The sequence below is a fragment of the Periplaneta americana genome, chromosome 4, assembly GCF_040183065.1.
Source record: "Periplaneta americana isolate PAMFEO1 chromosome 4, P.americana_PAMFEO1_priV1, whole genome shotgun sequence".
In the NCBI taxonomy this organism is placed as follows: Eukaryota; Metazoa; Arthropoda; class Insecta; order Blattodea; family Blattidae; genus Periplaneta; species Periplaneta americana.
Window position 1 is genome coordinate 98,158,771 of NC_091120.1, and position 18,118 is coordinate 98,176,888.

The window sequence follows — 18,118 nt, forward strand, 5'->3', positions numbered from 1 at the left end:
CCGAGTAGTAAAAAGAGTACGTGACTGGACACCTCAACAGAAAAGACCTTTAGGACGATCACAGCTAGGCTGGAAGGATGTTATCATAACCCGGAGCTGAAGTGCATGGACACGCAACAAGCTACCAGCTTTCATGCGCGGAGGAAGAAGTTAATGGAGTCAATACTGTGAAATAATGACGTGCGGATTTCACTGTAAGAATAAAAGAAAAGATACTGAAGATTTTTAACGTGAACGATGTACAGTTCTTTAGAGAAATTAGATGGAATGCAATACTATGTGCAGGTAGAGCAAGAGTACAGCTCTTTGTCGTCTTCATGCAGCCTCTCTCTGTATTTATGAGCTCCTCAGGTTTCGGAACTCATTGGACCCTCATTATTTTAATGGTAGCCATTATGTGTTGGACAGCATCAATCATGTTATGGTAGGTTGGTTCTAATTGCCCAAGTTGTTTTTAACGTTTATGAAGGGAGTTCATTAAGCCCATTTGGGGAACCCTTTTTTGTACTTTCGGGGCCAAAGGGCATAATGTCTTCAGGCTTATAAAGTACCATATTAGTGCTGTGTCTCTTAGAATTCTCACTCTATTTAGCAAGAAACGTGTAATTGTAGAATGTGAGAAGCATGACTTATTACATGAACATGTCTGTTATTTGCTAGCGGTCTCTGAATTACAAAATGAGCTCATTAGTATATCAGTTGTTATAATGGCGTCAGTTCTTTCCGCCGAATTCTTGCAACCCATCTCAGAGTCTTGTGCTAGAGCTGCAGTGTCAAAGAGTAGGCAGGCCTGCGTCAGATAATTCACAACTCTTCTCTCGAAGCATTAATGTAGACATAGGCGACCCGGATTCGATCCCCATCTGAGTACGAAGGAATTTATGGTGGACAAAGCGGGTGCGAGAGGTTTTTCCCGGGGTTCACCCGTTTACCCGCATCATCATAACCATAATCATCATCATCTCACCATACACTGCGAGGTCCCGAGCTAGGCCTCCAAAACAAATAAGAAATGACAGAGTTGTATATTTTGTGTTGAATAAGACTATAATTAACGTAAACATGTACGGTCTTATTAATAAAAACTCTTGTTTAGACGTTTAACCGTCTTATACTTACACAATGAATAGCTCGTTTGTAAGTCGTGTGTAAATTCCTTACTAATAATCACTACATACGTTGTGTAGAATACAGTAAAACTGTTACACAGCTACGTCACAGTTTCGTCATTTCATTGTGAAAAGTAATAGAATATATGAAGTTCTCTTTTGCATCCGATAGTGCGCGCTAGTGTGTCGCGCTAAGTATCGATACTACAACTAGGCCTGATCGATTATCATGCTATATTTTGGTCAATTTTTTTTATTTTATTTATTTTATTTTTTAAGTTGGTTATTTAACGACGCTGTATCAACTACTAGGTTATTTAGCGTCGATGAGATTGGTGATAGCGAGATGGAATTTGGCGAGATGAGGCCGAGGATTCGCCGTAGATTACCCGGAATTCACCTTATGGTAGGGGAAAACCTCGGGAAAAACCCAACCAGGTAATCAGCCCAAGCAGGGATCGAACCCGCGCCCGAGCGCAACTTCAGACCGGCAGGCAAGCGCCTTAACCGACTGAACCACGCCGGTGGCTATTTTGGTCAAAGGATACAGCTACAGCAATATAATTTTAATTATTCTGTGCTCTTTGGTTTGTTCTTCTGTGGTTACAAGGCAACCATCATCATAAAATGACAGTCGATACGAACAGCTATTAGAGGGGCAGCCATTTTTTTCTCTATATAAAACGCTTAAACAAGGGATTTCGTGTATATAATTACTGCAAAACAATTCCCATGTATAGTTACAGGCTGTTTATACATCCATCTCTTATTAATAACGTTTTCTGTTCAAACTCTGCGTAAGTCTCGTATAAAAACTATACACGATTTTTTATTAAGATCGATAAACATACGCGGAGAGAGAACCGTTTCCTTGTGGGGGAGGGGCAAAGCAAAACTATAAATCCCCATATAACGAGGTTATGGGGGACATCATTTACCTCCTTTCCCCCGTTATAGGTTGACTGTGGTACAGTATATCGGAATATGATTATTTAATAAAGGTATTTTCGAGGGCATGTTTCTTACAGTGTTACATCCACAGCCGCGATGTTTCGGACCGAGTTGCTTGAACTGTAGGTTTACTACAATTATAATAAGGCATAACTTAAAACAATCTCCCTCTTTTTCTCTCTCTCGTACAGAAACACATGCATACATCAATAAAACTACGTAACAGTACTAACATAAACTTTTTTTACATAAAGTTTACCTTCCTGAAGATATCATAATTATGAAATGCAAACTCGAATTAGTTTATTTAATCTCGTCCTTAAGTTTACACATTATACCGGGATAATTTTTATTTTTTCTGCATTGTTTTGCAGTGTGTTATTCATATTTCTCCAAGTGGCGGCCTGACACTTGCAGACTTGTACAGCTGTTACAAAAGAAACATTACAGTGCTTCCATTCCTTAAATGAGGTATAGAAATTCTTATACATTCAGAAATTTAAAATAAATATTACAGTCCAGACACATGATTTGAAGACATTAATTCATCAATTTAAGAACAGAAACTTAATCATAAACAAAATCAAAAATGGTCTTTTGAATTCAATAATTTCTAACGTTAGTAGAGAAAAAATCAGATAAGTTGTCGGGGGGCAGTGCCCCCCATAACTCCTCCTCTGCCGATAAAGATCTATAAATGCATTCATATGTTTTAATTTGTTGGGGAATATTAAACATGAGAAACGGTACAACTTCATCTTCAGATTATGCAATATACTTTACCTTTCGTGATTACTGAACATTTTATCAAGAGAGATTCAGAGTCGCTTAGCCTAAGAGGTAGAGTAATGTCATTCCACGAAGTTTAACCATGTTTCAATTTCGGCGAATTCGATCCACAGGCTATTGGACAGAGGGAGTTTTAGGACAGATTTATTGTCATTTCTAGTTGTTGCATTTCTAGTTATGGTAAAGGAATGAAATTTCATGTCAAATAAATGGATGTAACCTGAATATTCTAGTCATTAACTGTCACACAAAACTATTCATAGACTAGTAGGTACTACTTCAATGTTGAAAAACACTTTGTCAATCATCGAAACCATTGACGTCAAAGCTGTGTAAAGATGTTTATGTTCGTGAACTGTAAAACATGAATGGTTCAGAAAAGAAAATGAGTTTCTGTTGGCGAGTTTCGGAGCACAGAGACATTCAATAACTGCAAATGTGAAACGCCTAACGTCAGTCTATAAGAGCATGCAAATATGTCCTCCTTTTCTGCCTAGTCTCTTTCGTTATTTAATGGGTTGGGCCTTGCAGTTCATTTCGGCATCGTCATTTGTATTAATGCGTCTTTCCCTTCGGCTTAAATAATACGTTTTTGTTCTTGGTGCGCCCAACATGTTTGTGTAATCTGTCTCCTTTCGTTCATTTTTACTTCATCATTATCTCCATCATCATCTCATCGCGGATATAGCGTAGACCAGCCTCCTGTAGCGCAACCTGGATAACGAATCTGTCTGTAAATTGGTCTATATAACTGGCTTCATATGGGTAAATAACGTAAGTCAAGTACCTGCCATTAGTTAAAAAAAAAGAAGCTTCGTCATTATACAACAAAGTACGTATAGAGAAAGTGCGAAAAAATATTTTGAGATTTGTATGAAATTCAGGTTTTCAGTATTCCGTTTACTGAAAAGGTTTTTTTTTTTTTTTTTTTTTTTTACAATAGGCCTATGTAGTTTTTGTTCATGAACTAGTCGATGAATTTTATCTGCAAAGTTGAAGTGATATAACTACATAAACTGAAGGGGACGATAGAATATATTAAAGTAAATAAAAATGCTATTACGCGTTTTGTAATTAAGTGCATGGTTATTAAAAAATTAGGCTCAAAGTCTGCGTAGTTTGGCAACAGCACGTCGCCGCCGGCTCACGGACGAAAACACAAACGCATTCGGTCTAAATAGCAGCATTCTATCTCTTAGTCATTGCAGTAAGGTTGCCAAAATTCCTAATGGCAGGAGATAACGATACTTGTTAATCTTTTTACTTAATTTGCAAGAAAACCGTCCATTCCTTGCAGTTTCTCTAATGATAAGGTAAAAATCAGAATCATACGGATAGAAGACTACTTATAGAGTAAAACAATGTTAACATTTACGGGATTTTTTCTGAGAAAAGTACTCATTTGGGACTAATATATCAGAATCTTTTGTTGTACTCTTTGCAAGGAAAACGAGTAAGCTATATTACAGTACTTATATTCTGTATACTTACGATCTACGGTCAATTAACCGGGAAAGTATTTATTTTCCAATTCAGTATAAGTAATGTCATGTGATTATCTGGAGCGTTGCATCAAAATTGTGCAAAAATTTACTAACAGTACCATCTGACGGTTTATTCTTAGCATTTTTATTGTGCAATAAAATATTGTCAAATCGAGCAGTAGAAACTGTGTGTTCTCAAAACTATTTCAGATTGACCATAGATTCATTTGTTTACTTACAGTACCTCATGATGATTAGTTAATGAATGAATTCAAATGGGCCGAGCCCTTTCGGTTCCGTGCACGTAGGCCGCTTAAGTGGGTCCACTGTGCCCCAGATAATTGTTAGTTCCGAAGCCTCCTAGAAGGTCAGGATTAATCTCAGGTCTGCTTTCCTTGTATCTTCTGGTCCCAGCCTATCCGAGCCCAAGAGGACATATCTGATTGTGGACAATGTCTCACAATCGCATAATATGTGGAGAGAAAATTCTCTTTTTCTTCCATACTTCCTGGATGTGTGGTCTGTAGTCAGTTCCATCACACGCAGGTGTTTCCTTAGAATGTTGTGTCCTGGTAATAGGCCAATTACATCTCTAAGCTGTGCACGGTTAAAGAATAAGAGTATCCTAAAGCGGTGGTTTCCAAGAGCCACGGATCCGACGCCACGTGCGTGAAATTCTGCTAACTGGTTTTTATAACAGAGTGTCATTGCGTCATTTTAAGTCAGGATAACTGACAACATGGATCTAGCAGTTATTTCTTTGTTAGAACATGAGGCAGATATAGAGAAAATTCTAATAATAATGTATCTATGTAGCCGAACTGCATTTCCCATTTTCAACACTGATATTTTAAATAGTAGTAACATTTTGTTGCCTTTATTATCCTTTATTTCAGGGGTCTTCAGCACAGAGCACCCTGGGGCTAGCGTCTCTTACCCGCGGAGAACACAGTGCACCATGGTGCACTCGTAGCTGCTAGTGGGTATGCTCTCTACCTCTTCCTGTTGCACGACGGGGCACACGGGACGGCTCCGCTTACCCTTTGCACATTTCAGCGAGTGCTGACGACCACTGCTTTATTTCATTCATTTTATCCGTTTTTAGTTGTTTTTGTCTTCATGTTTGAAAGTTCAAACTTTACCTCTTCGTAGCAATCTGGGAAAGACTGCTGTATTGCGTGCCTTCATTTTAGAATATTGTTCACTAAATTAAATATTACGGCCATTGTCGATGTTGTTACAGTTTGTCTGAATTTTGTAATACAGTATTTTATTTACATAATCTTCATTCTCATACAGTATATCGCAGCCCAGGTAATCAAAATATTATACTTGTTCCAGATATTTTATGTTTACGATTATTTTGCTTCGTATTAAATTTCTCCCCAAAATGCAAGTACTTTGGATCTTTTAACGTCTCCAGTTCAAAATATTCTTCCACCATATTAATAATGTCAAAACAAGTGCTTTTAAAATTTTAGCTACTCAAGCGCAATTTCGAAAGCCGTAAAAATTAGTTTCTCTGGGGCCGTTTACAGAAAGAAAAGACAATTTCATTGGAAGAATTTATTGGAACAGATACAACAACTGTTGAGCTATTTTTCAACATATTCCCCACTGGAATTGAGACATTTCTCATACCATGGGATCTACAGAGGTGTGCAGACGGCTGTCACACACTGGTTCCGATCCCAGACGGTAGACTTCTACGACACAGGGATACAAAAGTTGATCCCACGATATGAAAAATTCTCAATTCCGGTGGGGAATATGTTGAAAAATAGCTCAACAGTTAAATCTGTTCAAATAAACCTTTCAATGAAATTGTGTTTTCTTTCTCTAAATGGCCCCAGGGAAACATTTTTACGGCCCTCGTAATTGCGTTCGAGTGGCCAAAATTTGTATAAGCACTGTTTTGACATTATTAACATGGTGGAAGAAAAAAAAAAAAACTTTTTATCTGCCCTCATGAAAATGTTTGCTTGTAAGTGCACGATCAAAACATGACCATCTGTAAAAAGGAGAGTATTTATTTTTGTTGTTTTTATTTGTGCGATGTCTGTTTTGTTTAAAATTGTTGTACCCAGTGTAAACTATACCATGATATGTTGGCACTTACAGCTGGTTCATTGAACTAAAATCATTAGTACTCGTCATGAATGAATTATTATTGTCCTTGCTATCGATAATCAGTTCCTTGACTCATCACAATGACAATACAACTTTGACCAACTGATTCATTCGTTGGTTGATAGTCAATGGAAAAATATGGGATCGATGACAAAAGAAGCGAGTGCTTCGAAGAGACCTCATGAGCATTGTAGACATATCACAATGACGGCAAAACTTTATTAATTTATCATATGTTTCATTCTATGAATGGTAGTAAATGTATAAATGGCGGCATGATAACAGTAAAAAGCGAGTGCCATGAGGAAACCTCATCAGATCTTTGAACACACCTACTAGGGGTACGACTTGGATTATTAGCTTCATTTTACGGATAGTAATTAATGGTAGTACGAAAATAAATTTTCCATGAATAGTTTAGTATAGTTTCTGTGAGTTATTCACCACCACCACCCCACCACCACCACCACCACCACCACCTATATCCCAGTACTCGTCCTTTTGACTCGTCCCTCTTCACAAGAGCGACGAGATGAACCAACATTAGGCATTCACAAAGAGCGAGACTTCTGATCATATGGTTATAATAGCATAAGATCAATGTTTTAAAACAACACAGAAAATCAATTGAATCTTCTATCTTGCTATTCACCACACACAGGACTGATGTCCGATTTGTGTTGCATTATTTCAAGATGAATTGAAAGTGGGAGATGATGTAACTTTATAAATAGGTCTATCTATATATGGAAAAATAAACAGGTCTAAGCGAGTTTTCTTAAGGTCTAGAATCAGTGACAGGTTAGGTTAGGTTTGGTTCCTTAGGCTTTTGGTACGGCTATGTCTTGCATATACGCTTATAGATCGATTTACCCTGGACCGAAGAAAGGAGTGCTTTCCCGCGTAGTGCAACATAATAATATTACCATTGGGTTACGTGATAATTTCGTGTGAACATGTTTGAGAAAATCATCAGTCTGTTACACAAGAAACGAAGGTATTTGGGGCGAGTTGGCTTTCGCAGTGATCATATCATGTCTCTAGAGTTGTGTGCTACAACTTCGAGGTTATTTTCAATGATTTAAGTACGTTTTTTCCTACCGTGTGTTGTGCGTAGCGGATCGAAAATTCACCAAAAATCAATAGATAAGAAATTACACATAGTTTCGATAAGCGTGATTAATACTGATCTCCCTATTAGTCATTCTACGTGAAATCTAACATTTAAAAGAATACTACATTTTTAAAGAAGGTTCAAATCTTTTTTACGTAGGCCTATATCAATTTTAATCTATCATTATTTCTTACAAGTCTATTCGCAGTCAAATTTATAGAAATTGGCCGGTTAAGATGTTTTATAAACGCTTGTTTCTTTTTATCTGTAGGATATATCTGTGGTTTTTCACGCTACATAATACCAAATGCAATTGAAATTAAAAGGAAACAAATATTTGATATTTTTGACATCAATTTTGAAAATATAAACTTAAAACAATTTGTTAAAAATATGAAGGAAAAAAAGTAGGTTTATTAGATAGGTATCTATTAGAATTTCCTTTGTTATTTGTTCTAATGGCCACCGAAGTTTTAAAGTGGAATTCCTTTTAGAAGTACATGAATTAAATATTCTAAGACGCACGCTTCGCGCTCCGAAGTAAGGCTTATCGCGCAATTGACAAACTGCTTGATGTTCGCGGGTTCCCACAAAAGGGAGGGTAGAGGAGGGTTCCCTAAAACGTTTTTAGAACTTTAACTTCATCTTGTTGGAAGATCGAAGGCATGAAGAATCGGAACTAAGAAACCCTAGTACTTCATGTATTGTTGTTCGCGGAGAATGTCTCGTCCAGTTTAAATCTCACTTCGTCGGGTTTTTACTGAATAAAAAGTCTATTCAGTGAAATAAATAGATAACGAGTGACAAAATAGAAGCCGGTACAATGTGAGTGCAAACTACTGAACTGCGACGGCACGGTTCTATGGTTGTGAACCTAGGAAATTCTTATGTTCGCAACGCCTTGGTTTTTCGGAACCGACGCGTGCGAGTTGCGAGGCCCGCCTCGCGCAAATCCGGACTACACGAGAGATAGTGAGAGGTTTCTGTAACTACGAGGTACGCAGACCTTGCACCTCGCAGTTATAGAAACCACTCACTGTCACTATCTTTCGTGTAGTTCGGATTTGAGCGAGGCGGGCCTCGCATCTCGCACGTCGCATGCGTCGGTTCAGAAAAACCAAGGCTTTAGTGGGCAGTACTGCGGAGACGCGTCGCGAATGAAAGCGATTCCTCCTCCTCCTCCTCTTTACAGTGCTAATCCCCTGCCTCAATCTGAACGAGTTTGTCGAGTTCCCCTCCGAGCGACTCTTTAGTATTCCACAGAGCCCCTTGGGTGGTAAAGCCGAAGGTCAGTGGATACAACATACCGTGAAGTGCCTTTAATTGTCTCAAATTTACGAATGCGTCCTTATAATGAGCTTCCTGTTTGGTTTCTATTTCTATACCGCTGTTGTAGGTGCCTTCAGAAACATTATTGACTATGAGAATAAGCTCCAATAAGAGACGTAGCAGATAAGTAAGTAGCTAAACTAAGAATATATTTCTGTCTTTTTATAATTCGCTGTGGTTATTCGTAACGGGCTATGTCTCCACATCCGTTCTATTCGTGCGTTGCGTGCGTAAAGCGGAACACGCAAATTGTTTCAATGCAATATTACATAACTTTGAATCTGACCGCACACGCATCTGTTTTGACGGTAGTTGTAGAGTACGTCAAATGGAACACTACATTGATGTCAAGATCAAGTTCATTTACAGGGCTTTGAACTGATTATTTAAATAAAGTAATTTCGTTTGTAGAGTTTCCAACTACAAACAAGCGGGAACGGATTCGTGTTCGATTCTCTGAATGGAGGAGGAAATTTATCTTTTTTCTATAATGACCGAGTGTCTTGTGTTGTTGACTTCAATAACTATGAGTAAATAGTCTTACAATTTTTTAATGTTTATTATTGATTAAAATGTATTATAAGACTGAGAATTTAATGGAAGAAATAATACACTTCTTGAGGGTTGTCTATGATAATGATAGTGATTACGATAATGATGATATTTTAACAGATTAAAATTGCGAACATGTTTAAGAAAGCAAGATTTTATTTTCCTAACGACATAATTATCCAAATTCTAGTAAATAAATTGGTATTATTTACTGTACAATTTTGTGAATATATTTTATCATACCACCAACATAAGAATATATTTATATCGATATTTTTGAAGTGGCACATTAAAAATTTTTTTAAGTCGATCTACTGACTAGTCAACTCAATTTAATCTGCTAATAAACCAAGTTATTGCATATAGAACTATTCGAATGTGATACACGAACTTAGAGCCGTATTCAGGAACGTAACTTAAACTTAACTCACTTGCATTCGACTTTAGCGGCAGAAAATGCAGAATTTATATTCATTGTCACAGCTGAACTTAAAATTCATTCGTAATTTAGCCAAAATGCAGTAAGATTCGAGATACGTGAAGACTAACCTTATGCCTCACGCAGTGCTATAATTTGCCTGAACAACAACTAACGATAAACTTAAGTTAAGACCTGAAATGGATTTAGAAAATGACAATTTCTAAGAATTCATGGATTATGCGTTCTGTGTCATGTTATTTGTTTCTTTATTCTCAAGTTATGCCTATGTAATCATAACCTCAATCTCAACTCCAGTTTTACGTTTATTCCGAAATTGTGTGGCTATAAAGTGTATTACTTACAAATGTCTTTTAAGGAACCCAGAGGTTCATTACCGCCCTCACATAAGCCCGCCATCGACCTCTACCTGAGCAAGATTAATCCAGTCTCTACAGTCTCGGCCTCCCCAAAGATCTTTTTCCTTCCAGCCTCCCAACTAACACTCTATATGCATTTCTGGATTCGCCCATACGTGCTAAATGCTCTGCCCATCTCAAATATCTGGATTTAATGTTTCTAATTATGTCAGATGAATATAATGCGTGCAGTTCTGCGTTGTGTAACTTTCTCCATTCTCCTGTAACTTCATTGCTCTTACCCCAAATATTTTTCTAAGCACCTTATTCTCAAACACCCTTAACCTCTGTTCCTCTCTCAAAGTGAGAATCAAAGTTTCATAACCATATAGCACAAATGATAATGTAACTGTTTTATAAATTCTAACTTTCAGCTTTTTTTGCGAGCAGACTGGATGACAAAAACTTCTCAACCGAATAATAATTGCTACTAATGTCACCCCTCCTGTTCTATATAGACTTGTAACATTCCAAGTACCAAATCTCATAACCTTATTTCTTTGCTGTGGTCATGCCAGAGATTCAGTTCCATTCCGAGGCTTATTTTGAGGTTTCGTAACAAGATAAAATGTATTAACTTTTTAATTTCTCATTACTGTTATATTATTATTGTCCCGCGTCGTGGCCTAAGTATCCCGCCTAAGACTCGCATTACGGAATGCCCAGTGGTTCTAGTCTTCATGGGGGAAGAAATTTTCTCATAAAATTTCGGCCAGTGTATGGGACCGGTGCCAACCCAGCATCGTGATGCATTAGGGGAGTTACGATAGGTAGGGAAATCCAGTTACGAAAGCCAGCTATAACGGCTGGGTGGATCATCTTGCTAACCACACGATACCTTCATTCTGGTTGGATGATAGCCAACGTTTGCTTCAGCATGTGGACCAGCAGCCGGCTGGTCGGTTTGGATCCTTAAAGGGCTGTAGCGCCACGGTTCATTATTATTATTATTATTATTGTTATTATTATTATTATTATTATTATTAACTGAAGAAGATCAATGAAAGAATTTGATTAATTTGATTAACCTGTAAATATTTATATAACACAATGTATGTGTAGTCAACAGACCGAAGACTGGTTGGAACGTCATAAGTTACGTGACACGAATAAGGCATTGCTTATGACTCTTATGAGTCAACTAAGCCAAGTCAAGTCTATTCCTGGTAAACATGACTTTTATTATTTCATATAAGTTGCCACTAAACAAATACTTGTTAGTGTTGTTATTAAATCCAAGTGATAGTTTGTAAATGAGTACCGTTCCTGTTGTTCACCGACTTATGCACACAGGTACACGAACAAACACTGTACTGAAGTGTGCGGGAAGACTGCTGAACCGAGCATGAACTGCTGTCTCGCAACTTACTCTCCATACCAAGCGAAGCTAGTATGATCGATTACACCTAACTTTTATTCAAAGCAACCAAACGCAGGACTCTTCTACTAACATAATTCACTAATAGTTTGAAAAAAAAAACTTTAATAGACCATGATTTTCTTTTATTTTAGAATAAAAATGACTTGGATTAATATACTTTATTCAATATAAGATTCTAATATTCTAATTCAGTTTTCACTTACTTAATGTCATCAGTATTACTTATATTTTTTGCTCTAAATTTCGTGCTATCTCTCCTTCTTTGCCGAAACCTAATCGAAATGCGAGTTCGTATTTTCCACCACGTGTTTATAGTATTTGTAAGCAAGTTCTTTGATGTAGACCTACGCCTTCATCTGCGGTTCCTTCCATGTTAATGGATGTTTTTGAAAATAAGGTTTGAAACGAAATGTAGCCAGCAATGAATGAATTATTTCCGCACTTTCCGCATGGAGCAGCTGTGGGCTGAAAGCACTACGTCACTATGTGATGACGTCGAACATTAAGTTCACTTGCTTTTGACTTTGTCAAGGGAAAGATACGGATACGGATCCGGCACTTTATATGACCTAACTTCTGACTCGAGGAAGACAAGCCGAAGTGAAGTTGAAGTGAAACCATGATCGTTTTGGATTGGAATCTGTCTAGGGTAGTTATGGATGTTTGTCTATTTTCAATATGATGTCCTGTGTTGTTTTAGGTGGAGTTCGTTAATGACATGAAAATGTTTTTAAATAAATACAATAATTACGGTTAATATATTTTAAACTGGCATAACTTAAGGAAAGTACAATACTGTTTAATGTAGGCTTTTATCGTTTGTAGCTTAAAATAGGCCTATTTGCTATTGAAGGTTAATGTTATACTATCGGGTTAGATACAATATATCCCCTTTATTTTCCTCTACAGCTCGAATGTTTCACAGTTTCTCTCATTAAATATTTCGTAAATTTTTTTTCCTTTTTAATTAGTAATTTGTAGACAGCGGGCTGGGATAGCTTTACGGCGGCAATATGCACAACGGAGCTTAGACATGTGACGTTACTCTCGTAGGTACATTTTGTTAAGAACGCAAAATGACCTGTCAGCCGTCCCGTTGCGCGCTGTGGGAACCGAACCTAAGCCAGCAGAGTACTGTGCGCAGTCATAGTGAACAGTTGTCTGACGTTAGTCCGAGGTTGTTTGTACAGTAGAGCGTCTCGTTTAGGCACAGTGAAAACGTAAACAAAGTGCAGGTAATGTGTGGGGGAGGTCGAGCCGTGCGATAAACAGGAGGGATGCACAAGGTTTTAGTTACAATTAATTATATTAATTGACATATTTCCCCCCCCCCAAATACACACACACAAAATGAAAGAACACAAATTGCATAACATTATCATATACACATTTTAACAAACAAGGAATTGTAATGTTGAAATAATTCAATATAACAAATCAAATTTTGCTACTTATATGATGTTGTTTTCAAGCAGTATTTTTACGGTCATGAATTTCATTTTCTGTATGACTAACATAATATCACCGTCTTCTGTACTGTACTTGAATAAATTGGAAAGGGATAATTATTATGTTTAGGAATAGTGTTGTCACTTCAGACCAATATACTGTAGTTTTGTTAATTCGGCCACAGAAGACGGTGATATTATGTTAGTCATGCAGAGAATGAAATTCATGATCGTAAAAATGCTGCTTGTAAGCAACATCATATAAGTAGCAAAATTTGATTTTTCATATTGAATTGTTTCAACATTACAATTGCTTGTTTGTTAAAATGTGTGTATGATGAAGTTACGGAATTTGTGTTCTTTTGTTTTGTGTGTTTTTGGAAACTATAATTTCAATTAATGCTCCGCCATAAATGTTGTAACTAAAACCTTGTGCATCCCTCGTGTTTATCGTACGGCTCGTCCTCTCCCACACGTTACCTGCACTTTCTTTACGTTTTAAATGTCCTAAACGAGACGTTCTACTGTATTTGGTAACGTGTACAAGTGCAATATCGAAACACCAGTCGTATTATTTGCGTTCGCCATTGACATCCTGTGATGTTAAACGGTCGTTCTCAAAATATAAAATTTTTTTGAGTGATCGCCGCAGGACGTTTCAGTTCGCAAATCTTCGGATGTATTTTGTTGTTCATTGTAATGCCGGCAACGAAACCGAAGAAGACGGAACCTTGCATGTATAAGGTATGTATTCATATACTTTATTTTCAGTCATAACCAGACTGTACTACCTTTGTTTATGTCTGCAGTGTGTGCCCAGTACCGAGTGTGTAAAAGCTGTAGTCAATGATTGCGCACATTGATTGCTAAAGTATCCCGGTTCCACTCTCTAGTAATTTGTATTATATTTAAATGGTATTGATTTCATCATCTGAAGACAAACTTGAAACATCTGCACATAAGTAACTATGATGTACTCGTATTTGAAATAGGCTAATGCAAATGCCGGTATCACTAATATATTTATTTTCCATAATGTATCTGATTGGAAAGAGAGCAGGCTATTCAGTAATCTTTAGGTCTATAAGAAACAGCGAGTCAAAATCAGGGTAGGAAACTAAGAATACGAATGGAACTCACAACCATTCTAAAAATTACAGCTAAGAGATATCTCTTTTCCTTCTAGTCAATAAAGTGTAGTGATTGAGCCAATCCAGTTCACTCTGCTAATATGTGGAATTCATAGTCATCAATGAGATTAACTTTTCAGTATCATTTATTGCATCAAAGAGTTACAAAATATCCGACTAGCAATACACACAAGCGGAAAAATATTAGCTAGTTGTCAAGGTGCCAAGGTTACTCTTTGTTGACTGGACTTTGAAATTGCTGAATAAATGTGTGCAGTAAAGCCTTCCTGCTTTTAACATTCAGTTATAAACACAGTGTTCAAATGTTATAGCTTGCAAATTAAGTGGGATAATTTATTATTGGGGGTATAAAAAGCATTGAGCATATATGAGGCTAGTTCATTAAATGACTAGTTGCCGTAGAAATGCCTACCTACCACATAGCTTCTACAATGTACTGGACAAGGCCCATAAAATCAATGCTTTTTTCTTAACGTGGAATGCTCTTATAGAATTCTACACAATGAATTTCTGATAGACCTTATATATTTTCGTACTCAATTACTACAGGAAAAATATTTATTACAATTATCAAAATAATCTTAATTTCATCAAGCGAAGTGAGTTATTGGTAGATGAATTCCTACAAAGTCACGGTGGGCCGAATTTTAGATAAGTTATGTGAAATCCTACAAGAAATTTGTGAATTCCTGAAAATATGGTGTAAATTTTAAAATGTTAAAACAAAATCTTCCCTTTCAATTTATACAGACTTGGAACTGGACAAACGCAATGCTGGTTGGTGAGGTTAAAAATTGTCTTTATGGATTGTTAAAATAATAAAATAATAAAACAAGCGGACATAAAAAATCTTTGATCTATTTATCTATACAAAGTAGAGAGTAGAACATTTTTAAAAGAAACTTGTCAAGTCTTTGATACTTTATTTCTGTATGACACCTTAATGTAATAAAATATTTGTATAGTCATGCATGACCTGTTGTAAAAAGCTTCTTTATTCGATGTCTACTTCTTTTTTCTAGGTGAAATCCTGTTTACTGTATTGCAAAGTTTTACATAAGTGTTGATTTGCATAGTTTTTAAGACTTCTAAAACTGTAGTAATGGTAAAAATTGGAATTTAAATCTGCATGAAAAGCTTCGCAGGTGTTCGTTGTGAGCAGAGAATGTGAAGAAAAGAAAAATCAAATCTATTGTCTTCACTGACATACGTGTCTACGATTAATCACAACCCCTGTCTAATTGTTCGTCTTGAGACTCCACAGACATCAGGTCATCAACAAAACATTCACTTACCACTCTCGGATTAAGACAGGGATGTCAAGGTCAGAGTACGTGAAAGACTCTACATGGTCCCAAGCGCTTACGGGTTCCAATGAATCTATTCTGCAGGCAGTAGAAGTGAAAAAGAAGGGGTGAGCAAAATGAACTCTATTGGCCTGCCACTGCAAGATGAATTAAACTGCTCTTCAGTAATAGATAATGTGTTACGCCCATACAAGAAAACAAGTAATAAAATTTTGTTTTGCAACATATACCTCTCTAATAAACGCAATTAATTATAAAATAGTAGGATATAACAAATAATAAATATAGCTTCTCTTTAACTTAAGCAGTTTTACATAACGGGGTCTATAATTAGCCTAATTATTGTTATTAACTCTTACATAATCATGTACTACTTATATGAGCATCATCACACTTCTAGAACCAAATTTAAATTCCTGACTACTCGCATAATTCAGAAATGCTTTTTCTGATTTTTGCCGACACCAGCTTTCTTATGTCCGGTGAAATGTTGTTTCCTGCAGAAAAATAATTTTTAATGGAAGATCTGAGTTGGCTAACATTCCAAATCCATTGAAGTAAATTTTTCAGGACCGCAAAGAAACTATCTAGGCTTGCATTATGAGCATTGAAATAAATATCTGTATGATACAAAAACACAGGCTTAGAGTCGGACTTGGGATAATCTTTTTTACAGAATGTTAGCCTATGTAAAACACAACTTGTTAGGTAAAAAGTCGAATTCGGTAAATTTTGGACTTGAAATGTTTGTCAATTCAGGTGTTCAATTGCAATTGTGTTGGTATATTTTCTGGGTTTGATGAGTAAGGATCACAAAACAAATCCAACTTGGGCTGGAGCAGGTCAAATCGTCTATGGAACTCTTCCCAGAGATATTTTAAAACATTACGGTGTTTTATACTGTTGAGCATAAGTTCAGTGACTGAAGGTGTTGAAATTATAAAAATTATGCTTTGAGATCTGCGACATCCACAATGAAATCTTAATCTGAAAGCTTTTAACAATATCTGTCGACACGAATTAATTGATTCTTTCTTTGCGATCTCAAATTCAAAACGTTCAGATGCTCTAATATGTTCTTGAGAAAGTTATGTTCCCCGATCTATTCTATTATGAATTCTGATAAATATTCACGCAATTCAAAATACCTGGACAGAACAATATCGTAATGGTAAGAAACATCGTCAAACTGAGAAATTATGTACGAAAATCTGGACAATTTATAGACACAACTCGTAATTGACATGTAACGAGTCTACGCCATTAGCAGCACACACTTTTGTTTGTACTTTATTCTGTAAACATAAATACAGTGCTGTGAGGAAGAAGCTCTACAATACATCTTCACATACATTTAGCCTACTACTATTTAATGTCAATAAAAAACTAATTTGAATATTGTATCATTCTGTAGATGAACTAATTTCACGCGTTTGACACTGCTTGTCTTTGTAACTAAATAATTTCCACAAACGAACTAAGAGCATCACCTCATCTTTCACTTACATAAGAATTTAAAGAGTCTAGCCAGCCTGAAACTTACTGAACGACTTCTTCATCAGTGTGTAATGTACAATTCTTCTGTTCATCAGCGACTTGTATCTGCGTGCCTTACGTGCTCTGATCAGCGCATACGGACTACGAGCACGTTTGCGCTCTCGTTGACATCATTGGATTAAGAAATAGCAATCCATAAACCTGAGGGGTTTGTAGGAACTCACATATAGTCTACTCAAATTTCAAACTTGTGGGGGTTTGTATTTTGTAGGGATTCACATATACCGAAGTTTCAAATCTTGTTACCTGATATGATTTTGTAAGAATTTACCACGCCAGGATAAAACACTAGATCCAGATTAGTGAGTTCCCGAATTCAAATCTCGGAGTTGGAAAATCTGATCGTGGTTTTTTTTTTAGTGGTTTCTGTTTATTTCAAAGACAAAGTCGGATTGGTTCCCATTTCAACTAAAAAATCTAAATACATAGCTGTAGACTATACAGTGGATATTTCTGCACACTAGTCAAATATGGCCACTAGATGGAAACATAATATGAAAAAGGGTTCATGAGTTATAACTCTGGGTACGTCTGTAGATGAAAACATGCCGGAAGTACACATGCCAACGGACAAGCAGCAAAATATGAAAATCCATTGTAACAACAATGTACCATTCCCAACAATCATTTGCGATATGACGTTGCAGTTAAAGCGACTATAAATAAACGTAAACATATTTTTGCATTTATTAAAGTTAGAACTTTCAAGCGGTTATTTACAATGATGCATTTCATTAATCCTCATTTCAATACCTTTTTGATATAATAATAATAATAATAATAATAATAATAATAATAATTTGCAACCATATATTAGACCGATAAGTGGTTTATTACGGTCTCAAATCTGTCCATCCCTTCGACGGGCGATCAATAAATCTCTCCATTGAGGTAGGCCTATATTGCAGGATACTTTGGAAGTGAGTTATATTTTCATTCCTATAACACATCTTTTCCAATTTCGCTTTTGAGTGTTTAC

At 36.5% G+C, this 18,118-nt stretch overlaps 2 protein-coding genes across 2 annotated transcripts in view; one reads left to right on the forward strand and one right to left on the reverse strand.

Moving 5' to 3' along the window:
- The window catches only part of LOC138698076 (bumetanide-sensitive sodium-(potassium)-chloride cotransporter-like), a 158,309-nt gene that overhangs the window by 67,906 nt on the left and 72,285 nt on the right, over positions 1-18,118 (reverse strand). The window lies entirely within an intron of this gene.
- Positions 1-18,118, forward strand: part of LOC138698939 (uncharacterized) — a 263,952-nt gene that overhangs the window by 40,782 nt on the left and 205,052 nt on the right. Inside the window, exon 4 of the mRNA XM_069825137.1 lies at positions 8,770-8,865. Within this exon, the coding sequence (XP_069681238.1) occupies positions 8,770-8,865 (96 nt within the window). The remainder of the gene's footprint in view (positions 1-8,769; positions 8,866-18,118) is intronic.